At 38.8% G+C, this 26,154-nt stretch overlaps 1 protein-coding gene across 1 annotated transcript; it reads right to left on the bottom strand.

Annotated features, from left to right (window-relative positions):
* Positions 1 to 5,451: 5,451 nt before the first annotated feature.
* Positions 5,452 to 24,225, bottom strand: SUCLA2 (succinate-CoA ligase ADP-forming subunit beta). Its single transcript, XM_058018626.1, has 11 exons — positions 24,083 to 24,225; positions 22,605 to 22,788; positions 15,455 to 15,554; positions 15,096 to 15,258; positions 12,314 to 12,442; positions 11,759 to 11,897; positions 10,254 to 10,415; positions 10,030 to 10,172; positions 7,649 to 7,769; positions 7,253 to 7,341; positions 5,452 to 6,264 (listed from the first exon to the last, which is right to left on the bottom strand). Exons 1-11 carry the CDS (start codon positions 24,167 to 24,169, stop codon positions 6,190 to 6,192), a joined length of 1,392 nt encoding a protein of 463 aa, XP_057874609.1. The 5' UTR covers positions 24,170 to 24,225; the 3' UTR covers positions 5,452 to 6,189.
* Between the last annotated feature and the right edge of the window lie 1,929 nt (positions 24,226 to 26,154).

Raw genomic sequence — 26,154 nt, forward strand, 5'->3', positions numbered from 1 at the left:
CATGTTTCACTACATTTAGCTCCTTTACTTTTATTTTTTTTTTCCTTATTTTTATTTCTATTTTATAGTTATTCCTTATAGTTATTTCTTTTATTATCGTTTCTATTGCAAGGACACCACTGCAGCTCACTTACCTTTGGGATCACAGTAAATTAAAGGGAATATAAGGAAAATATTTAAAGCAGACATGCTATTTTCCTGAACAAGTTACATTATTAGTTCAGAGAAAATGGATAAGCAGCTAGTAAATACTGAAAATCGCTGCTGAAGTCTGGCAGCCAGGACACAGCTTTAGGCCTTCCATCATCAGCCAGCTTTGCAAGGACCATGAATGTTGCTCACCTGCTCAGCCATAGTGGGTAGACCCAGCCACGCCAAGCAATCAGGTCACACCCCACACCTGGTGTGACTCCTTTAGTGGAAAGATTTTATGTTGTCTTGCTCAGAAAAAAGTCAAAAGAGTAGAAAAAGAAGATGAGAGCTCTCTTACTGCTAACTCATGGCACTGAGGACCCCCAAATCTATCTTTGTCTTTCACCTATGATGTTATTTTCCAGTGACCTCCATTCTCACTACAGCCTTAACTTCCCAAGTGCTGGGCACACTCAAAGCTACCAACACCTCTGCCAAGGCTCACCTGCTGCAAGCAGCACTTAATGGGGTAACAAAGTTAATAGGAGCAGAGAGAAAGATACAGCATGCAAACACATAAACTGTTCACAAATTCATATGCATTACTCTCAGCACATTTACACATGCACAGACACACATGCACATATTTGCACACAGACACACACAGTTATGAAACTGTTGGCATGTTCTCACTCTCAGAATCTGGATGAAGTATAAAAACCCAGTACAAATACAAACAGTAGTTTCACATTATTTGCAGTGAAGTCTTTTAATCAGGCTGTACCCACTCAGATCCCTTCTCATTTCCCTCAAATGTTGCAGAAACTGGCCACCACTGCAAAGAAAAGGACAGACTGGTGGAGATTTCAATCAGCAGAAGCTACAGCAGGAGAGAAACTGCAGGCAAACAGGAACACAGATAAGGCCCCACAGTGGTTTTGAACTTGGGCACAGATGGAGACCAAACAAGATCATTTAAGTGCAGAGCATGACACAAGTCCAGAAGAAAGTGAGAGTAAGGGGGGAAAGAGGCCTGAACACACACACACACAAAAAAAAAAAAAAAAAAAAAAAAAAAAAAAAAAAAAATCAATGCTGTGTATTTCCCTTAAGGAAACTGAATTATCAAAAATGTTAGAAAGTCCAGCACACAGTGCCTTAGGCTTTCTTCCTGCACTCTGAATTTCTACTTTCCTAGAGCCAAGGAGCCAGTTACTGCCTGTGAAACCAAAGACACCGTCCTTAAATAACCTGCCCTGCAGACACATAAGACCACAACTCTTTATGAGGGCAAAACTATCCCCATTGCTGGGTATCTATTGCTTGCATATTTGCTCTGTCTCTTAGGCAGCTGTAAAGTTTATTCTATTTTAACACATGAAATTTGGAGTCAGATAGAAATAAATAAACCAAAAAACCTTTTGTCAGAAATTAATTCTCAGTAAGTTCTGCCCTTTAGATTTTATTCTTGTGGGTAAAATTTTCTACTGGCCTCATATCAGCCACCACATTTGAGCAACTTTACTCTTCTGTGCCCTATTCCTTATGGTAAAAGCCACAATTGCCTCAGGATTTCCTGCTCATGAAAGTAAGTTGCTCAGCTGTAAATGGAAGAGGGGGAAAATGTCACAAACTAAGCAATAGAACTATGTGCATGGGCCCTTCACCAGGTACTTGCACTTTAATACATACTTGAAGAAAATCACTACATTTTAGGAGTTGCTTCATTATGATGTACCATATCTTACAAAACTAATGATCCCAATTGACTTTTTAAAATGTTAACTTGGTTTGCAGGGTGCTTCAGTTATTTGCCTGAAATGAAAATAAATGTGCCTGATGTGCTAAAGCTTGCCTTCAGAATTGAAACTTCAGGGTGCAGCCACTGCATTTTGAGTGATTTTTGCCTCATTTGTGTCTACCTCTAACAACACTCCAAACCCCAAATCATTGCTGACTAGGAGAGTGTATTTATGAGGTATCATTGTTACTCATCTAGATCAAACACCTTTCTGAGGTATCCCCTACTATGTCAGCATTTCATCTGACCCTTGAAGACAAGCCCTGTGATGCAGAACAGCAGTAATTGAATTGCAGGGATATTTACAGTTCACATTAAGTTTTGCAGTCAGTAGTCACCAAGGCTGCCAATGTCTATCCAGACAGGCTGGAACAGCCAGGCTTCAAATTAAATCTAGTGATGAACTCTTCCTTTCTCAGGTGTTTGGTACTCCAACTGCCAGGCAGCTTGCTGGGGAGAACAGATGATGTCTCGTCCTCCTCCTCAGCCCCAGCTTCTGTTCACTAGGGAGGTCAAGCTGCACCTTTTTCTCTTCCCTATCTGCCCTCACAAGATGAAAACTGTATGACCTATCTTTCTCCAGCCAGTACAGTACAGTATTTTGTTACACTGCAGCTTCCCTCAGCTGGGGTACAGCAGTTGAAGACACCACCTGCAGTGATAGCCTCTGTTAGGCAAAGAGGTTCATCAGGCAGACTGAAATCAGGATTTAGAAGCAAGCCTTGGTAGACTGAGGCACAGGTTCTTCACTACAAAATAGCAGTAATTCACTGCCTTCTGCCTGCAGCCCCAACAGCTCAAGCCTGAGCTGCTCCTTCATGCACATCTGACATTGACTTTCTCCTTTGCTTCTATCAGCTTGACATTTCAATTTAGGTATTTACCTTTCAATAGTGTAGTCCTAGCTTGCAATTATGCCTCCATTAAATCCAGTGCTGCTCTTTACTCTGCAAATGGTAAAGAGTAAACTTCAAGCTAGCTACTTGAAGTTTAGCAGTTTCACTTTCATAAAATCAGATTTTTCCTCCTTGCTGCAGGGAGGCTTTTTCAAGGTGTTAATATAAAGGCCTTCCCCCACATCAGATGCATTAGACCCATTAGTAGTTTGAAACACAGCTTTATTCCCAATTACTCCTGAGCTTCATTTTTTTATACTTTTCTTCCCAGCTGTTCCACATTGGAATCTAGCATAAGAATATTTTTACCCAGCTTTGACTACATCCCCCAACAGTATCTATATTATCACTACTTAAAATCCTATTGTTTTTCCATGAAGGTCAACTATTTCACCAAAGTATCACAGCAGAAAGCACATTACTACATAAAACAGAAATTGGTAGACACCATATTAAAAAAAAATCTATTTAATATTTTAGGGAGTAATTTAATACTTAATATTTCGGAAGTAAGTTTGATACTTAGCTTTCACCAGAGCTGTCTTCAAGCACATTGGCCACATAAGTGCCCTGAGTCCAACACTTGGGGTTGCTGTGGAACATGAGACAGCTAATTTCTGAATTTCAAAATTGTGGTGCTACATTACTCTTACAAAAAGACATTTGCTTTCATGGTATTTCAAAAATAGTTACAAAAGTCTGTCCTGGTAACAACTGTATCAAAAGACAGCAAATAATTAATATAAACTACTGTCATTAAAATTCCTGCTTCTCTGAAGCTCTCATCTCTAAGTTGTTTACACATTTTTCATGTTTTGATTACGTTGTTAGGAGTTTTGCTTCTGGCTGTACAGACTAATTTCAGTAAGTCTCCATTCCTACACACCTTTTGATTATCAACATTGCAGTACAGTGTGGGTAAGGAAGTTGTCTGTAAGGCTTTAAATAGATTCTGATACATCAGCTTTGGGCCTTTAAATTATCAACTACACAGCAAATGAACTAACATTCCTTGGTTGCAACACATTTGATTTAGGCAAACCAGTCTGCAGAATGTTTAAAACATACACATAATTAAAAGGTCCCATAGCACTCTTATACCTTAATTAAAGCAATCTCCATACTCTTACTTCAAGATACTTACTGGAAATCAGTCAGTCCCTAATTCTGTTTATTCACCATGTGAAATAAAAAAGAATGTTTCCAGACCCACCACTGGAAAGAGCCATGCCTGAGACCTATACATATACACCATATTTGCTGTCCTAGTCACACTCCTTCCATATTACTGGTCACACACTTCCCATGTCTCCCATCCTGTCTGTAACACCATCTACAGTCCCTTATCACCAATTCCAAAGGGAAATTCCAGTTTTCCAGTTAGGGAGTATTTGGACTAATTCAAATATCCCACACCTATTCCACATCCACTGTTACAGGAATACTGTGGGCTTCAGAAATATCCTAATTGCAAAATACTGCTTTGACAAGTCTGCTACTTGTAAATACATTACTGAGAATGTCAGTATTTTACATTCCCCTCAAAGATGGACATGACTTGGCCTTTCCTCCCTCTCCCCTACTCAACTACACTTAACAATTCAAACAGGGTTTAAGCAAATTCTGGAACAGCAGGATCTATTTTCGCCTCCATTCCACTACAGATTTGTGTGAAAAGATCATTTCCATTTAAAATCAGCAGCTCACAAAGATTTCAAAGTGAATAGAAAAAAAGCGAGAAGCAAACACACATGCTAAAAATTAATTATATTCTCTAAATTATTCAATGCTTAACAGATGTATTCAAACTACAATTTGAATTACAGTCATCTCTGCAATTCAATTCAAGGCTACTGAATAAAAGCAACCCCAAGCACATCCATATGCCAAATTTAGCATGCTGGATCAACAACACACAATATTCAGTGAGAGAACAGTGAGGATCAAAAATAATCCAGTTTAAATTTGGAGAGAGTTTAACTTCTGCTGATTTTCTTTACTACTGCCAAAAAGATTACTGAAATACACCATGCTAGTATAAAGTTTTTCATTTAATACCCCACTTCTTCATAACACCACAGGATTGATTTTCCCACATTTCACATAATCCTTTTAAGTCCTTAGCTCATAACTGTATGATTTCCTATTCTGAATTCCCACCACAGACGTAGCTTCATTATTTCCAGATAAAACTACACTATCATTAGCCAAGAAAATAACATTTCAAACAAAGAAGCCTACAAAATACAAACAAAAAGTGAGTGCTCATTTGGAAACAAAACAGTAAATGGACCATCATCCAAGTTCAGTGTAATGTGGAAGTAAAGTGACAAAAATGAATGGTTATTCATTAGTAGAAGCAGTAGTTCCCCAAGAAGCAACAAAATCCTGCATATTTATTTGTGCAGAGATGAGTTATATTTTAGCAAGATATTACATGCATGATATCTGTCCAAGCTTTTCATGTGGGTTTAATCACACAGTGTACTTCAGGGAGGAAAACAATTAACAAATGTGGCACTACAACTTTACTACTAAAAAGGTTTTAGTTTGTCTTAAACAATGGCTTAATCCTTGGCTATATGCAATTAATCAAAATGGCAACATATAAAAGAAAGAGAGTAAAAGTTTTGGGAGATATTTTATTAATGTACAATTTTATTAGCGATGTACAATAGACATTTTAATTCTCTATTTATCCTGTCTCCTTGAAGCTTGGTAAATGCTTGTTTGTATACAAAACTACACAATGCTTTTTCGTGAGGACCAGAAACTCTGAAAATATAAGTGCTACAGTATATTTTGTAGTGATTTAACACGTTGTCCAGAAGAGTTACCAGCCACTTCAATGAAGGACTTCTAAAAATATTTCTGATCAAGTTCAAATGCATCTGTTCATAAATAATGATTGGTTTGCTCATGTCCATTATACTGCTAAGTACAAATGTCTCCAACATAAAATACCGTTTCAATACATTTTTCCACATGGACAACTAGATAATCCAGCCATATTTACTTTTAAACAAGGCTAATACAAATTTACAAGTAAAGTAACTTCAAAATTTATTCAGAATAATTATTTTTTCAACCAGAAGCTTTACTTTGGACAACGCAGCATATTGCAAGTGACATTCTGCAGCAGAAGCTGGAGGCTTGAGAGTAACAGCTAAGAAAGACTAAATATCAGCAATACACACTTTTACAAGAATTCTGACCATTCTGAATGTTAACATTAAAGATCAGATGCTTCAGTTTGTGCGCCTGTCAATCAAAACCTCCACACAAAAGAAAAATTAAGAATTTCCCACAGAACACAGTATTTCAGAGAACATGTTAGACACTGGCATGACATTTCCCAGATCAGATTGGCAACTGAAATTTAACATCCACATGAGCTTGTTTTGCTAAGCTTACTATTTCAGACAGCTTCACCACCTGAAAAACAGAAAAGAAAAACTTAATTTCAAAACAATCCTAACTTGACTGAGGGGATCAATCTTTTTAAACAAAATAATACCAGGGAATCATAAGTAAGATATCAGAGGGGGTTAGGGGTAGGATTACTATTTAGCTCAGTACTTCTTAATCACTTTTAATTTAAACATAATGAAGTCTTCTAGAAAACATCCCATGGAGTTAAAAAAGTCTGCTTCTCATTTATAACAAAAATGCTAAGTTATAAATTTTATGTGCCACTTTGTTATTTGAAGTGTTGAGGTGACAGCTCACAAGAAATTCTATATATCTAGAAGCTATTTCTCCTCTGAGTTTTTGTTGCAAGCATTTCTGGATCTTATTTTGATACTTTAAGGAGCATTATCTTCTCCTGCATAACAACTCTAAATTTCTCTGAACTATTTTCTGCTTCAAATGAAATGTTATAACAGAGTAAGTGATTCTATGGGAAAAAAAATTAGTAAGTTTCCCCATGTACATTTCTAGTACAACTTTCTTCTCCACAAACAAAGTAAAGAAACACACACATCAGTGCATCTGAACATCTGAATATCTAATTATCTTATGAGGCCACATCATGATCAACTATGGTTTTAATCATGCACACTGAATTGCAGTGGTTGATAAAAAGAAGTGTTACATTGCATTTTTCAGCCACCTCAATTTAAGTATTTTCCCCCAATTAATAAAGCTAAGCTCTTAGCCATTACCCCACCAAGGGGAGTGGCTGACCTGATCATTGATTTGGTTTTGGGTTGCGGGGTTAAACAGCTTCTGACTGCATTTTTGCCCCCCCTGACAAATTATGCACTTAGTAACTTGTAAAATATTTGCTTCAGGCACTGGTAGCAACTGGCACTGGGATTTATCCTAAGCTACCAGTAGTTGATTGAATGGAGTTTGACTTTTCAGTACTCTGCAACAGATGCTATGTTCTGAAAAGAATATTCATAACCAGTTATCTTACCATTTTTGCAGCTTCATCCAAGTCATCGCACGCGAGGATTTTGAGGCCACTAGCTGTTATTAAAGCTTTGGCATCATCAACTCGTGTACCTTCAGAAACAGACAAAATGCCACTCTTATTGAACAGGAGATTATTACTACTACTACCATCTGCTAGTCTCATATTTCTAGGAAACCTGTTCCAGAAGTTAGTGAATAATTCTAGAAAACAACATTAGTAGTTAAAAAGCAGGAAGTCTCTTTTTATTAACTTTCCAATCCTCACCATCTAAATTCAAGGTTTGCTTTATTTCTCCATTGACTTCAATTCACAGGCAGCTTGCTACACAGTATATAAGCTCAATGACACCTGTCAATTAGAGAGAAATGTATTTAAATATATATGAAGCACACTCACCTTGCAACCGTACCACAATAGGAACTTTCAGCTCCAAATCCTTTACTGCCGTAACGATGCCTTGTGCTATGACATCACATCTCATAATGCCACCAAAAATATTTACCAGAATAGCCAGTACCTACAGAATCAATGACAATATTCACATTTAAAATGGCCAGATCAGATGAAAGCAGCACACAGCCTTCAGTCTAAGGATAATTCAAGGGACTCTACAAGAGACAGAACATTTCTGTACTACAGAATATCAGCAACCAAAGTACAGCTCTGTAGAGTCACAGGTAACAGAACAGTTACTTCAGAAAACGGTATTTGTCAACTATTAATCTTTCCATTGCTAACAGTACTCCATCAGAGGTACCCCCACACCAGTAACTCCACATCCTGAAAACAGGAAATTTTAAAAACTCATACACAAGACCCTGTTTACACAGTTTACCTAAAAGCCAGCATGCTTAGAGATAAGCTATTGAAATACATTTTATTCAGGAGAATTAAGCCAACAATTAACGGAACTCAAGTGGTAGAAAGGAAGGGTGAAAAGAATCATGGTCAGAGATGAAAGATGAAACAAAGCAGGAATCGAAATGGGTAGACAGCCTTAGGTGACAAAACAAACTCAACAAGATAAAACATTTCTGTGCAACTGGCTCGTGAGCAGTAACTTGGTTCCCATGATCTTGCACTTAGACTAGCTCATCTGTGTCACGCTGTTCTTCCTCCTCCTACTAATGGGCAACTCAGACTGGCACCTCAGAAGGCTGTTCCAAACGAGCCCTGAACTGAACCCTGAGTGCCATCTGTGACACCAGGGGGCTGCACTGCTCTTTGAGTTTCAGCAACAGGAATCCCAGCTATAGCCATTGCTTTTTGATAAAATAGTGAGCAACTGAAAGAAAGCAGAAAGGAAAAGCTGTCTTAACAAGTCTCTTTGGACATCCTCTGTCCACACATCAGCAGAGAATTTGCATTGCAAAAACTCTGCCCAAATCAGTAACCCTCAGATTCTTCCTTGTTTCTTCTCTTCTCTCCTCTCTGTAATTCAGGTGCTCTGTGACTGTGTCTCTCATTGTTCCCTCAATTTTCTGGAAAAATATGAAGAAATGCTAATGAGGATGGGCTGATGGAGCTGAGGTGTTTAGCCTGGAGAAAAGGAGGCTCAAGGTGGACCTTATTATTCTTTACAACTGCCTGAAAGGATGTAGCAAGGTGAGGTTCTTCCTCCTCCAAAGTAACAAGCAGTCAGATAAGAGGAAATGGTTTCAAGTTGCACCAGGGGAGTTTTAGATTGGATATTGGGAAAAATTTCTTCCCCACAAAGGTTGTTAATCATTGGCACAGGCTGCCAAGGAAGTGGCTGAGTCACCAACCCTGAAGGTATTTAAGACTTGTAGATGTGGTGCTTAGAGACATGGTTTAAGTGCAGGACTGGGCAGTGTTAGATTTATGGTTGGACTCAATTTTAAATGTCTTTTCCAATCTAAATGATTAAATTATTCTGTAGCACTCTTGGAGCGTGTTACAGACCCTGCATTTGATAGTAAGTCTTCCCAATAAGAAAGAGACTAAGCTCCTCTGAAATATCACTCACTATTTGTTTCTGGCCCTTTCCAAAGATGAGCAAGTGGTACATAAAATTGTGGTGCAAAAGTCTTGCAAGATCTTGCAAGTCATTCCCACCTTTTGTGGTTACCCCTTTTAAAACAGTTTTCTTTATTTTTAAAAAGCCCCAGACTGCCAAGTTCCCCCTGGGATAAGCATCTCATATAGACCATCAATATGGCCTTCACACAATTTTTGTGGAAAACCTCTTCCTCCAGCTTCAACCAATATATTATTTTAATAATATTCAAGCACTTCTGATAAACTTCTAATAGGGTAAACATTAAAGCCCTTCCAAGCCCCTTACAAAGTTATTTTATCTTACATTACATATAATCAGTACCTTAGAAACGCGTTTGTGCACAGCACAGCAAATATTCATCTCTACAACTCCACACAAAACACAGACCCAGCTGCAAAACTGGTCCAAAAGAAAAACAAAACTGGAAAACCAACTGAATACTGCTTTCTGTTTAAACAGCTGACAGTGGGAGTTTCTGACTCCAAGATTTCTGGAAAGATTCAAATACAGCTGTAACTTCAACCAGAAGACACAAAAATGCCTACTCAGTACCCAGCCAAAACCCCTATTATTTAAAAAGGTAAAAAGAAATCCATAGATTATTCAGCCTCCTTCATCTGCACGAAGATGAAGTCAAGATTTCCATCTTCTCTCTTTCTAGTTCTGTGCTTATAAAACAGTGCACTAAGCATTGTCTTCCAAATCATAGCCTGTTTTACCACTGTGTAGGACCTTGATATGCCAACTCTTCCCTCACCTTTTTATCAGAGGTAATAAGCTTAAAGGCTTCTGTCACTTGCTGCGCTGTAGCACCACCACCAACATCAAGGAAGTTTGCTGGAGTTCCGCCGTGAAGTTTAATTATATCCATTGTGGCCATAGCTAAACCAGCACCATTGACTACATGAGAATAAAGATAACATTTAGGAATTCAGTTTATGAATCCATTAGGTCCTTTAAAATTCATTAAATAGTACATACCTAAGCAGCCTATGTTTCCATCCAACCCTATATAGTTGAGATCTGCTTTTGCAGCATCCTTGTCTCTTTGGTCTTCCTGTGTCCAATCCTGCATATCAAAGATCTTCTTCTGACGATAGGCTGAATTGCTGTCAAAGTTTATCTTTGCATCCATACACAACACTGAAAGGGAAAACACCCACCATTACTCACCATCATTTAATATTATAGTAACAATTCAAGTGCTGCATGAATGTGTTGAAGTATATCAAGTTAAACCTGGCAGCTAGGTCATGCAGTCCAAACACAAAGTTTTGCTACAAAGACACATGTACTACTATCAATAAATATAAGATTCTCTCCTGTTTCCCCATATAATCAGTTATGCACAAAACGGGAAGATAACTTTCTTGAGACACTCTAGACACTAAAAAGCTTACAACAAGCTGTTTGATAAATCTGAGCAAATTATTTTTTCTCTGATCACTCTGCAGCCTGGAAAAGAATGGGGGGAGTGTACCACAAGTAATTAGCATAAAACTAATCCTTAAAGAAGGTCTCTGATTTGAGGTTTTTTTTCATCCATCTTAGTTTTAGCTTTTAGAACAAACATATATAATGTGTGCATGACAATAATCACACAGAAACAAAATGAAAGAGTGCCTGAGTTGGAAGAGAAAATGCTAGGAAAAAACACACAGAAGTAAATTTACTTAAGATTTAGCTAGCAGAAAACCTACAGTATTCTTTACATCAGAACTAACATTGTATCACTTCATTTCTATCCCTCAGTGAAAATGATATAAAAATAACAAGGCATGAGAAACAGATGGAAAAGACTGCTCTATACTGATCACTTAAGTATTATTAAAAAAAAAAAAAAAAAAAACACACAAAAAACCACCCCAGTGACAGTAATAACACACTTTGATGAAAGAGCTATATTCATATTTAAATTTCAAACTGTTGAATCTGAGTTCAAGCACAAATATTCTCTACAGGTTTATTTTTTGTAGAATGGAATTGGCTGTGATTTAACATTAAATAACTATTCTGCAACTGGATATGCTAAAAGCCTCATAAATATCAAGATATTACTTAAACCCCTACAGTCTTTCCATACATCACACCCCATCAGTTATTCTAATGCCACAAAGGCAGGAGATTTCTCATAGTTGCTACTATTCTGGTTAACATCACAGTACCAATTTGGGATACATGTGGTGGTTCAAGTTTCAATTTATGAATTTTGAAAAGACCTGATTTCCAGGAATGCCTTATCCTGGGTAGATGTGCTCTTCATTAAAAAATTTTAAAACGAAGTTACACTTAAGAGCATACTTAGCAATTAAGAGCAGATTCCTACAATATTTAGATTCTCAAATTTATCTGCTTTATTTTTTTTCAACATACCATGTTAACTAACTCCTCTTGCTGTATACAGCTGAATTTTTATCAGTGTGAAGCAACGCAGATTTACAAAAAAGTCAAGGTGTTACATGAAGAGTATGAATAAGAAATATTACCAACTCCTGATGCATCTTCCACCATAGGATTTATTTCTATCATGGTAGCATCATATTTCAGAAAGAGATTATATAATTTGATCATATTTTCAGCTGCTTCATCCACCAGATTAGGAGGAAATCCCATTTTCTGGGCAAGCTGAAAGTAAAAGAATGGTTATTATTAACTCATGTTAGGGTGTCTCAGTTTAGCTATTATTTCAATGTCACTGGAATTTGTAAATGTAGAACCCACCATGTCCACTGGGGGGAAAAAACCAAACTCACTCTTTGGTTTGAACAGATTGTTTTCAATATAGAACACTACACTTATCCTAAAAAAGAGCTATTTTATACATGCTATGCCTTTGCACAGCTGTATAAAAGCTAGATAAATTACTGCCATGCAGTTGGATTTACACTGATTCACCTGAAAATACTTAAATATCTAGTTTCAAATCGGTTTCAAACAAGGATTTAAGACAACTCAGCAGGCTGAATGCACACACCCTTTATAAAAATTAGAAGCAACTTTCCCATCCTCACTAATGTGTACTTTCCCACATTAACAATTACCCTAACAGCTTGTTCCTTTTTTATGCCTTCTACTATATCGATGGGTTCCTTAATTATCGCCTCAGGATTCTCTGCAGCAACATCTTCAATATTAACACCACCCTGAGAACTGCCTATGAGCACAGGACCCTAGAATAAAAAGGGAAAAAATGCATAAGTAATTTGATAGCACACAATCAAAACTTAGTTCTTCCCATAAGATACTTCACAGCAATAAAACCTTTTTTGTTGAAAAATTTAGTGTATCTCCTCAATACCTCCATATAAAACCTTTTAATAATACTTTCCAAATGTTCAAGTGTATGTCAGGTCCACTTTCTTTTAATAAAGAAAAATTTCCTCTGTAAAGCAGCAGCAAAACAATTAACACTGACATACTATTTTTAAATTTTGATAGAAAGATTCAACTTCATAATCATATACATTTTATCTTTTAGGTGTCACCAGAGAAGTGTAACTACCGTCTCACCTCCACCTTCTCCACTCACTCCTACATAAATACAGATCAAATGCCAGGCACTCATTTTTTCATTCTGTCATGCTCCAACTCCAAGGACAAATGGAGGGCTGCAGAACCTAGTGATAAATTACTGCCAAGCACACCTGCTCACTAGGAACACAGTGCTCAGTAACTAAAGCCTTCACTGAAAGTAAGCCATTGCAAAACAAAACAGCACTCAATTATTCATTAATAAAAGCAATTAAGAAAACAGAATTGACAGCATTTGCAGCTGAGTTTATTTAAAAAAAAAAAGCCAAATCTCAGCAAAAACATGAGGGACTCACTACATGGAACCTAAAACTCTCTCCTCCAGTTCACAGTAAAGACATACCTTGATCCCTTCAACCAACCTTCCCTTATCACCACCCATGCATGGATTATGGCCATGGGTGTATTAAAGCAACATCTCCTATCAGCAGAACTCAGAGATTAAACAGCCTTATAACTGTTGACAACTAATTATAGAAAATGTGACCCTGGTTCAGAGAACATGTTTAATAACCACACCACTCCCCTCCCATTACCATCCTTCCAAATGTAAATACATAGCTTGCAAATTATCCTGCATCTAATAGCAAAATTCAGCTCAATGAACATTTTGGATATTCTTATCTTGAACTGTCAGTAAGCTACAAACTGATCATAAAATAACTCATCATTCCATAGAACTGACCAAAGTGAATAGTTTTGCTTAAAACACAAACCCCTGCTGGCAAATAATAACCAAGTCATAAAGTGCCAGTTTCAGCTGGCTATTTTAATCATTTTTCCCCTCCTTAAAGGAAGAGGTTTACAACAACCTCAGGAATAAACACTGTGTGCTATTCAACCTTCACACTTCATTCTTTTGAAAGGCATTTCCTCATCCTAAGTGTCCTATACAAGTTACAGTAATCACAAACACACCTAAAAACATGACTTATAAAGTCAGCAGTAAAAACCAAGCACATCCCTATCAAAAAGCAACAACCCACACAGTATGATCAATATATGCTAGTAAGACTTATCTTTTATACAAGACCAAGAACAAGCCATGAAAATATGTTTCCCTTCTTTATCTAATTTGCTACAATCAGTTACAGTAAATTTTATTTCCGTAAGTATCGGTGCTTATTGCTTACACAAATTTAGGAGTCTGAAGTCTGTTCATTTACAGCATTTTAATGCCACCTTGTGGTGCATATGGTAACACTTGAATGTCCCTTGCTCTATTCCAGGAGCACATCTCAATGGAAGTGCCCAGGTCACATAATTCAACACAACTGATACTCTCCTATCAAAAAGAATACTACAGAGGAAGATAAAGGAACAAATACTTAATTCCTAATACGGCTATAAAAAAAAATTAGAGTAAGACCAGTTTTCTCATTCCTCCACAGAAAATTATTTCATTCATATTTAAATATCCCCTAATTACCAAAAACAGTGCCTCTGCAAACTTTAAGCATCTGAACAGACAAAACTCAGTTTTCCTAAGCTTTAGCAAATCAAGCTCCAAGATCTGTTCCAAATCCTGGCTTCAGTAAAGTTACTTACCAATTCATGTTCTATGCTCCAAATAGAACACTTGTCTGTCAGAAAACACTGACACATTTCAGCATACTTCAGCACACTTGAATTGTAGCCTAAAAAACTACATACCCACTCATACAGCCCATACACCCAGAAAAAACTGGCTTTCATTTTCCTTAAAGATATGAAGACAGACCTCTAGGCCCAAATCTTCTTACCCATTTCCTGGAAAGCATTAGTATGAGAAAGCTACTAGCACTCTCAAAATCAAGAGACACACCAGTGCACCTCTGGGAACCTTCACACACCAGACAAAAAGATGTTAGATTTATGCAGGACCATTTGCTCTTCCACAACACTGTCACTTATCTTGTTTCTGACACTTAAAAATAAGGTGTAAATGCACATGCACCCATATAGCTGTGGTTTTAAACTAAATTGCATAATCCAGTAGGCAAATGCAAATTAAAACCAAAATGAAAATTACCCCCTTATTCTACCCATCTCCCCTTTGGCCATGTAACTCCGAACTTTAGTTGGGGCTACCAACACTCATTTATTAATCTGTAAATTCAAATTGTAGCATTACATCTTTACAGCATTTAAAAAGAAAGTCAATCATATAGTCAGATACACTGGAAAACAAAATTTAGCTTGTATACTTCTGATTTCGAAAGCAAGTGAACAGCAAACACTTCTGTTGATTTTTTTTTTTTAATTCAGTTGTAACAAGCTAATTAGCTTACTTCTATTTCTAATATTACTCACTTGAAAAGACCTTTCCATTGTTATTGCAAAATAGTATTCTCTCCTGGGATATCTGCGTTCACAGACAAATACTTGATTGCATATCCTGCCCTTCTCTCCTGTCTGCTTGGTAAACAACTTCTTTCCAATCATTTGGGAGGAGACAGCTTTTGCCTCTTCTGGACTAGAATGAAAGAAGCTCAGAATGTGACAAAGAAACTGCTGTAAAAACAGAAGTAGCATTAAAAAAGTCTTATCTAATTTTTGTTATTTTAAAGTTAATAATTAAAACCCTGGTTTTAAAGAAAGCAATAGGTTTAATCCATAATGTGAAACCTTGAAGTTTTTCCACTTGGATGGATAATTTAGAAAGAACTTACGAAAAAACTATTTTCACTCCTCCTTTGAGGCCACCTTCAAATGTTCCTTTTCCTCTACCACCAGCTAAGACCTGTGCTTTTATCACAATATCCTTTGAACCTAGAACAAAAGAAAACACAAAAAATGTCATCTATGACCATAAAGCAAATTGCTTCAGGTAAAATAACAAAGGCTGCTTTAATTTTATCCCCCTTTCTCCATGCCCACCATTCAAAACACCAATGTGAATTGAAAACTACGTTGCAATTCACACAGATAGTTCCAAAAAACTCAAATAATCCACAATTTGCAGATTTAGGCTGTTCTGTGAGCAAACTTTGGTGAATTAGTACTCAGAAATGCTGGTGTTCTGATCATCTTTAATACATGCTAGAGTCACATATGATTAAGCACCCAGTAAGAAATAGTTAGCACCTCACAGATTATTTACAAGAAGGAACTGAATCTCTGACACACCATATGCAAGGTTTTCCTCAAACAATTACAAATACCCTGTACCTGTAAACCATTCCCTTCCCAGCAATGATATGTAACTACAGCACTTACCCAAGTCAGCTTGCCAGGTGCACTCTGGCTTTCACCCAGCACAGCACTAAGGCATAAGCTTGAGTGCTTTGCAGAAGCCAGAGGCCTAAACAAACCCATTATTCTTCCAAGAGTAGGCAAAGTAAGCCCTTTAGTTGGCTTTAACTGTTTAAAAATCCTTTACAAAATATTCTTCTAGGAGGGGAAACTGGGTATTTGAGTTTAAAAAGTAAAGCATGAGAATATAACAAAAATCAACTGGGATACTCTGAACTGTCATTGAGAGACTAAAAAGCAAAGAAAAGTAGTTAAAAAATATGAATGCTGAGAGGACATGAGGAGTAATGGACTGCAGAAAATAGGGAGGCTAAGAATTGCCCTAAATAGCACAATGTTCTTTTGTTCTTAGGCAGAGTCGTGGGCTATATGCACCACTACCCTGATCCTGGAAGATATTTTCTTAAAAATGTTCTTACTGTGGTGCATTATAGTATTCTGTCAACATACAGATATCCAAAAGAATGTGAGAAAAACAACGTTTAATTTTTCACAATCAGTTTTGGCTGTAACATCACTGGACTGATCCTTATGCAACAACTGAGTCATTAAACGAGCAGATTACTAATGATCTGTAAATTGTTTTCCTCTAGCACTGCAAACTAGCTGCTTGATTGCATAAACAAGTTCAAGGTTTATTTGAGCAGCTCTGTCTACAAGCAATTAAGCTGCACAGATGTACCTGAAACAAACTTAAGACAGTACATCCCAAGAAAACCATAACCCATTATGCAGAAAGTTCACTGTTCAATAAACATTTTTCCCACAGCTCCTATTGAAAATTACTCTAAAACAAGAGGAAGTGCTTGGTCACACACCTCATCTGCAGTGTTCCAGCAGCAGCACTGTCACACAATCTGACACCGCAAAGAACTGCTGATACACAGTAACCCAAGGAAAAAATCTGGAAACCAGCAGCTACCATAGTTTTCTACTCAGTATCAACAGTTGTGCCCTTGTTTTTTTTGCTTACATGGCTTTGAAATACTGCTAGGCTTGTGTTTCAATGAAAAATAGCAGTTTCTGCCCTGGAGCAGATAACCCAGCAGACACACCACCAAAGAAGTGCCATCCTGCCTCCAGCCCTCAGCTTTTCACTCCAGCCTCGCTTCTTGTGCTGGCAGAAGCACTTGTGCTATCGTGCCTTGAAGCACATCACAACAGCGATTCCCTGAAGGCAAAAGCTCATCCAGCAGACAGACAGTGCTTCTGCAGACTTGTGCACCATGTGACAGGCACACACACACAAGAACTTCAGAGAGCAGGACTTCAGCTTTCAGCAGCTGAAGCTGTAACAAATTGTAAAGCCTTAACACAGGGCACTGGAACACCAGTACAACTCATGTGGGCAAGCAAGCTAAAGGCCAATGCACGAATCTCTGAACAAACATTTGGTAAGCATCACATTTCCATGTTAATGGCAGTCAGATCTAAAAGCACATATAAGTACAATAGCCTGAAAAAAATAGGAAATGCTTAGAAAATTAAGAGTAGATACCAGTGGGAACAGGTGTCTGAAATCAGAACACAGATTTAGCATTCATCTGTTCAGGACAACAAAAATCTATAAATTTACTAACACTACAGTTATCACCTTCAACAATCAGTTATTAGCTAGACAGTGAAAGAGTTACACAGTCAGCAAACAAAACCATCTTCACTTCTATCAATACTAATACCTATTTTTTGGAAGGAATAATTTCTGATTCTACAATTTAACCTTTCAAACTGTGAGAAAGATCAATGCATGCAGGCAAGCAGAAAGATATCCATATAAAATGCAATCTTCTAATAAGCTTATTAAGAGGCAAGAAGGGTCATTGTTCCACTGTATCTCTGCAGTTTCCTGTGCAAATGGAAAGTCCAATACAGCACACAGGCCTGATTAAAATGTTCTGCTTTACAAGTTTTCATTCTGACTTTTGTCAAATCACATTAATTGCCACTTCTCTGCCCAATACTATCTGTAGCAGAGGTACTGCTTTCCACATATTACAGGCACCTTCAGAACAACCATGCAAGCCTAATCTATTCTGACGAGGCAGACAACAGTAAAGGGCAGTGGCAGGTTAGTAACTCACATGTCAACCAAGTTCTCAACTACTATTCAACTGCAAACTTATCCTGGGAGAGACAGAGACCTGTAACTTCTGCTTCAGTCTGTTTTTCAAAGTTCTTGCACCAGAAAAAGTAACCCTCCATTTATAGCACAAGCTATTTTTTTCTTGTTGCACAGATACAAAAACCTAAATTTAAACAAAACCTAAATTTAAATATTTACTGGCCTTAGGAAAAGATGGGTTTGTAACTAACAACAGGAGTGTCAATATAAATAAAATTCTGACCTTAATTCTGTCAACAGAGCAGAGAATCTCTTCAGAGTACACTGCATTTCATTAGTAAGTATAGCCACTGGGAATTTTAACTTCAAAATCACATTTTTTCAGAATTTGAAACCTTTGGGTATTAGAATACTCATTGCATGCAAATCAAAAGTAAAACTATTGAAATAATTATGTGCCAGGAATCCTCATTCTTTCACTGAAAGGACTGTACCAATCGGGAGATTGAACAAGATGTTTTGCTATTACAAAATATCCTCTACACAAATACTTCCTGACATTAATCAACTGCATCAAATTCATTATCAGCTCACAAGACAGGTTTGGTTTTGTCAACAGCTAAAGTAGAGCAATTAAAACACAGAGGTCAAAATTTGAATGTGCTGGTTATACAATTCTATTTTAATTAGTGAATTATCATCAACAATGTTTTGGTATTTTAACTTCAAAGGAGTGAAGTGCTACAGAAGAAAGCAAAGGCTGAAGCAAAATGTAAGATTCAGATGCCAAAAAAAAATAACATCTGCCAGAATGTAAGTAAATGTTTGGTTTCTAAACTGCAACTGCTGTTTATCTAGAGATTTTGACCAGGGAAGTAAGAACATAATTGCATGACTTTTTTAACACCTGAGGAACTTCTGCTTAAGTTTGCCACCTTAGATCATCATCTATATCCTAGAGCAACTGAATAAACACTCTGGAATTTCAGACAGCCTGAAAGACATCAGGAACATAGACAGAAAATTGACCAACAAGGAAAACTGATAATGGCAACCAAAAAAATACCATATATATAAGTATGACAAACATGAGTTCTCACTATGACATAGACTAGAAAACCCCAAAAACTTAAATCAGACAGCCAAGATGAGTGTGGCATACATTAAGGAGAAAACCATCTCAGCTTTTTCCCACAGTGCCTGGAATATGTTTTTTCATGTGCTAATAAAGAAAAAGCTAGTACTTTACCTAGAAAATAATTGCACACATTGTACTAAGCTTTGATTTCTGACTAAATCAAGCTTGGGATCAAAAATTCTATTTTCAAATCTACCCAGGTTCACACATTACTTTTTAAAGATTTTTTAACAGATATAAGTTGTATGTTTAAGCAACAGATGGAAAAATAAATAACACTGATAAGTACTTAAAAGATGTTAGTAACATTGAAAAAAATCTAGAAGGTCTGAAAAAAATCATGTATTAATCACGTAACTGTCAGCAGGAATACAGCCAAAGCAATTACTGGAGCTATTCTGCAGAAAGCATACCAAAACAGAACATTCTTTATAAACCACACGGACATGGAGCTGCACTGGACCTCAAACTGCAACAGCAAAAGCAGCACACTCAATTCCAGGACCTTTCAGTCTCCTTTCAAGAACTCTGATGTAGAAAGGTGAAATGTTTTGCACTCACTCTCTCAACACCTCCTATTTTATACAGCTTTATATTTTACTAAAATTTGGGAGTCTGCCATGCACAAAAAGCTGTGGGATTCATTACCTGAAAACCCAACAAAATCACCAGCACACAAAAGTGGCTTCAAGATATTAATGTCTTACGAAGTCTTACTTCTCAAATCATCATGAATCGAAATACATGCTATTAAAAAACCCAGGCGAGCACACAATATGTCACTGCCTTTCACTCCACTGTTACCAGAGGAAAGGGAACAGGAAGCATCAAAACTTGAGTTACAACAATACATTGCACCTATGGAAGAGTCTCTTAACAAACAGCAATGTTCATTTCAAATAGTGTGTTCTGCTGAGCTACCTGCCATCACACTGATCAAGCTTCTGTTCACTAAACAGTCTTTAGGTCCATTAGTCATGTTCTTGATAACACGCACATATCAGCTTCTCAGTCAGAACTGGTCACAGTGCTAGCTGGAATGCACACATGGCTAAGAGCAAACCATAAACTTCAAGGCAACCAAGTCATTCTGCAGTCTCTTATCAAAGCTGTGGAACAGAACTTACTCAGCTCATTTGTTTCTCAAAATTTAAGTGAGTGATTATGTAACACTGATTTAGCTACAGCCACAACTAACCTATGATAATCTCTGCTAACGAGAAGTTCTCATTTGCTATACATTGGGATAAAAATTTACCCATTTCTAAGTGAAGTATTTGCAAAAGGGAAGAAATCCAATGCCAAACTCAACCTTTAGTCAGAAATCTGCTCTGTGTAAATTTACCAGGAATATGTGGATCAGCGCTAGGGAAACAGAGCAAAGAGTATTACCAACTGTCTTTGTAGTGGTCTAGATAAACATTTGATTAAACAGTTTAGCATATAAAAAAGAAAAAAAAATCCTATCTACTGGCAACTACTTCCACACAACAAAAATCAACAATGCGTGGGTGGACTAAAAAAAGTGGTGGACCAAAAAATGTTTTCATTCTGATAGAGTTTGGTTTGTGTTTTGTTGATTTTTTTTTTTTAAGTACTAAATGAAAGAAAGCAGCTAAATGCCTACAACAACAAACAAATCCAAAACACTGGAGCAAAGAATAATGTTACCACTCAGAATGAGTTCTGGACTTGTTTGAGCAATGCCTCAAAACCTCAAGCTCCTTCAGTGTGTCTTCTCCTTTCAGGAAGTTTTCCCGTCCTCATCTCAAGTACCAAAGAAAGTCACACCATCGACTACACACCAACTCCAATAAATATTTGGCTGACAACCAGAAGTCCTGAATTCCTGTACTAAAGGGATGCCAACTCACACACTTCACAACTTCATTCTTTTAATCCCCAAGAAATTGCCCAGAGTCCCACACTCAGATAACAGGCATGCCTATGATGTCACAGGGATGACACAGAGCTATAAAGCAGCAGCCAGATCCATACCCACACTGCTGGGGGAGCCCTCTCTGAGCAGGAACAAAACAAAGGAATCCTGACCTACGAGTTTCCAGGCTGCTGATTAAAGAGCCACAGACAAAGGTGCTCTCCTTTTCCTCCAGCAATATCTGTGCAAACATTAAAGTAGAGAAAAGGGGTATGCCTGATTTGGGAAGTTTTGATCCTGCTATAAACTCATCCTTCACAGAAGGTAAGGTTTTGAAGTTTAAATCATTCTCAGAAGTATATCAGCAACTTCCTTTCATATTAATGAAATTATTATAATTTTGTATCACTCACTCTAATAACAGGAACAAGACAAAGAAGGTATCTGACAATACCTGAATTTCTGGGACATCATGCCTGAAGGAAAAGCAGCCTTTCAATTCTTTTCTACATTACAAAGCAGCATAACTCGCTCTAGAAGAAAAATTATCAGTTTTTTCAGATCTCATTTCTCACACTAAATCTCCATATGAAACTGAAATGAATCCAACAAAACCTATAACCTCAGGAATCACTATGAATATATCCCTTTGGAGGTGAATAGAGATTTGAGCATTTGCATAGGAGAAAGGAATATGAGAACCAAAACTTCACTAAAACTTTGTGACAAGCCTAACATGTTTTTCCAGTGAGGAAGAAAAAATCCCAGACTTTAAACTAAGAAAATCCCCCAACAAACAAATCAATCAACCAAAAAAATCCCTATCTTCTAATATCTGACACAACAGAAGCTGACTTCCAAATTAAATTCAAATTACACAAGATTTTATGAGGACAGATTGTAATTAAAGTGTCAAATTAATAGGCAAAGTCAAGTCCAAAATTAAAGCTCAATTCTCAATTAAATATTTAAGTACCCAGCAAACGAGACTGGATACTTTTTCATCAACAAGACAGGAATTTAGCATACAACTATAAGCCATCAAAGTCCTCCCCTCCTGTGTGAATTAGCTGCATTCTGCCAGAAAAGCACACTCACAAAGGAATAGGATTTTACTCTTTTCTTGTAGCCTAAAGAGAAATATGGTTTGCATCTTCTGTTCTACATGAGATCTTGTCACCTCCACTGAAACTCTTCACACAAGACTTCCTCTAACCTTGCTGAAAGTAGAAAGAAATCCAAGACTTGCACAAAGTAGAGTCTATTACTCATCTCAAAGAGGTTTAAGTAGTTATATTAGTCTAAGCTAATAAAATTTATATCTGACCTACTCCTTCTTAACAAGAAGGCTGCTTCACAGGGAAGGCTCTCCTAAAGGGAAGGTATATTCAGAACTCCAAGCAACATCTTTCCAAGAAAGACAGAAAAAGTAGGTACACCTTGTATCAAACCCATGCCTATTAGTATATGTTCTCTTTAATATTATACCTATTTCTTTTGCTATTTTGTAAGCTTCATCTGGCGTATTGGCAACCACTCCATGTGGAACAGAAATGCCAGCCTCCTTCAACAGTCCCATGCTCAGGTATTCATGCAGTGATAGCCTCCTCTGTTGCTGTTGCTGCACTTGAAACCCATGATTGTTGAGTATTCCTGGACTTCCAGCAAGTACCTGAAGGAAAAGAATAAATGAAAAAAAAAGAAAACAAAAAGAAGAATGTGACTGTTGTGAAAGACTACCCTCTTTGTTTAGGTTTAAAAACCAGTCTACATATTAAACAAGTATATTTTAGTGTTCCAGTGCAAACACCTGAACATTTAATCCTAACCTTCCACATTAGTCATTCATATCAGGTCTCGTATTTGATTTTGTGAGGTTTTATTGGTCAGGGGGAAAGAGCTGGTGAAACTACTAGCACTGACAAGGACTGTAACATAAAGATCAGCAACAACAAATGCAAAAAAACGTTTGCTGCGTCTTTCGTATTTCACTATATGCAAATAAGACCTTAATTTTATACACAAACAAAGCAAGAAACCTACCGAATTCAGCTAATCCACGAATATGGATGATCACCAAAAGACTCAACGTAAAAAGATTACAAACCAAACTTACATACAAAACAAACCTTTGCTTTTATTTTTATTTTTTTAGTATGCACCACTGGCACAAGCACCGTAAAAACCAGCCTGAACTAGGAAGTTTCTAACAAGCTAGATTTTTTTAGGCTCTATTTCACTTCAAATAAAGGAAACAAGCAGACGACACATGAGATTTACTACAGCATTCCAAGCTAGCGAAGCGACAGGGCCTACGTAGAGGTTCCTTCTCCAGGCAGGACGTCCTCTCCTTGGCACGACCCCAGCGGAGAGGCGGCCCGGGAGGCTGCGTGTAACTCGAGAGGGGCACTCAGGGCGACCTTCCCCAGACGTGGCAGAGGGAGAAAGCGGCAGCGAGCGTCACACACCGTGTCACACACCGTGTCACACACCGTGTCACACACCGCAGCCTGCCGAGCTCCTCCGTGTCACCGCTTCCCACGGGTGCTGCAGCCAAAAACAAGCCCGCACCCCTGAATGGCATCCAGAGGAGCCAAGAGCAGAGGCTGGGAGGGGGGAGCTGAAAGAAGAGTTGAACTGGCACAGCCCAACCCCTCCTAGCAGCAAGGTGACGGCGGAGATGGAAACACGGGGATTTCCAAGCAAGATAGGGGACGGGGGCGCTGAAAAGGAAGGGAAAAGCAGCCACGCAGGAAGACCTGCCACAAGCAAGAACAGCGGCTGCGGGGAGCCGTACACCAAAGGTGACGCCGGGCTGCCAGCCGCGCCGCAGGGCAGGGCAGGGCAGGAGGGCGGCGGGGGCGCGCCGAGACGGACGCTGCTCTCGCCGTCGCTCCGCAACCCCAGCCGGCCCGACCCCGCTTCAGCCCCGGCCTGGCCCACCCCCGCCCCCGAGAGGCCGCTACCTTCCCCGCGGTGGAGCCCAGCGAGGCGCGGAGGCCACTGCCCCTCAGCCCGGCCGCCACCCGGCTGCAGATCATGGAGGCCGCCATGGCCGAGCCCCTTCGCCCTCGGGTGCCCCCGGCAGCGCGCACGCGCCGCTCGCGGGCCGGGGCGGGGCCAGGAAGCGCCAGGCGCGGCCCCGCCCCCGCAGTGACGCCCGCCCGGCGGCGGGGAGGAGCGGCGCTGAGGGGCGCGTCCCGGCCCCCTCGTTCTTTCCGCCGTTCTGGTTTTAATAAAGGTTCTTTTTGCTTCGCAAGGATCCTAAATGGGTTGTAATCCACCCACAACCACGTCGGGCTCGGTTAGCACCGCCAGTGTTAAAAAGAAGGAAGGAAGGAAGCCCAGCTCCCTTATGCCACGCCCACACTCCCTCCCGCTTCAGCTTTGCAATAGCAGAACTTAAGTCTTTTCACTCCAGAGCATTACTATTTTTGGTTTCGTATTTCAGGGTGTGTCCGTGCAGCAACGTAAACACAACCATTCTTGCTTAAGACAACCATTCTTACTTAAGACAAGGGGGAATGGTTTTAAAGTGAAAGAGGGCAGGTTTGGATTAGATGTAAAGAAGGAATTCCCTGTTGTAAGGATGGGCGGCACGGGCACAGGTTGTCCAGAGAAGCTGTGCATGCCCCATCCCTGAAAGTGTTCCAGGCCAGGCTGGATGGGGCTCTGAGCAACATGGTCTAGTGGAAGGTATCCTTGCCAATGGCAGGTAGGTTGGAATTAGATAATCTTTAAGGTCCTTTCCGACCCAAACCATTCAGTGGTTCTAGTATTTCTAGATATTTTGCAGCCCCTTCCCTATGCCACGATCCTCATTTCTGCCTCTCACAGTTCCATGCTGTGCCGCCCCCTCTGCAATTCAGTGTCTGTACTTTTACTTGGGTGGCCTCGACTCAGGTCACTAAGGAACTGAAGCAGGGGACAGGTGTCCCTGCAGAAACTAGTGGCCAGACCTTGTGACTCACCAGCAGGCAAAGCTTTTTCCTTTAAAACAAAATGGTAATTGGGAAAATAGCACTGGCCTGAGAAATTGGAACAAGAATGCCCTCTACCCATAATAAGGAAAAATGCAGTTACTTCCATGCATTATGAACATCAAAGCAAGATCTGATGTGAAATAAAGCCTTGTCAGAGCTGTGATTCTTCTTGAGTTTTGTAACTTGAATTATCCAATAAATAACTGGATGAGTTGCCTCTTTTTATTCTGGAACTGAAAATGCATTATCATAACTTCTCCTTGGGTGAGTATTGCAAAAGACGGAGTTCATTCTGGTTCAGTTCTTTTGCTCCTAGTCCTCTGCTGGCCTGGAGTTACTGTCACCTGTTAGCACGGCAGTGAGCTCTGCAGAGTGCTTAGCTCTGCACCTCTGTGTGCAGACACCAGCTAGGAGTATGTGTCACTGAACCTGGAAGCAGCTGCAAAATTTTGATAGATCATCCAAGATTTCCACCACAGCTGATAAAATATTGCTTCTGGCCAAGGCAAGAAAGGGAGGAAGGGAAGAAAAAGCACTTGAACTCTGTGCTCTTTCTGCCCCCTGTACACACAGTGGCTCTTCAATAGTCACAGGACCTGCTGCATGGATGCCATTTCCACCTGCAAAGACATCTCCTAACTCCAGCAGACTCCCCAAAATTACCTCCCCCCTGGAAAGGATTTGCAACAATGTTTACAAGAGGATGTAATAGATCTTGGCAAAACTTTAAACTTTAACCTTAAAAACCCAAAGCTACTGTTCAGAGATAAGTACTGGCTGCAGGTCAGGAAACAAGACTTATATCCTTACTCAGTTGCTTGCTACAGGAAGGAAATTGGACAACTCTCTTTGTTGTGTAATTAATTAATTAATTAGAATTAATTCTTGCCCGAGCAAATGACTCTAAGACATTCAGATTACAACTACTACTGTATCTTCTCACTAGCAGTGACTTATCCTTCCAGTTTCAAAATGAAGATGGTTGTTACCTTATACATCAAAAGAAGAACTGTCACATGGCTGACAACATTGACGGGCTTGTAGAAAGACTGAGG

The sequence above is a fragment of the Melospiza georgiana genome, chromosome 2, assembly GCF_028018845.1.
Source record: "Melospiza georgiana isolate bMelGeo1 chromosome 2, bMelGeo1.pri, whole genome shotgun sequence".
NCBI lineage: Eukaryota > Metazoa > Chordata > Aves > Passeriformes > Passerellidae > Melospiza > Melospiza georgiana.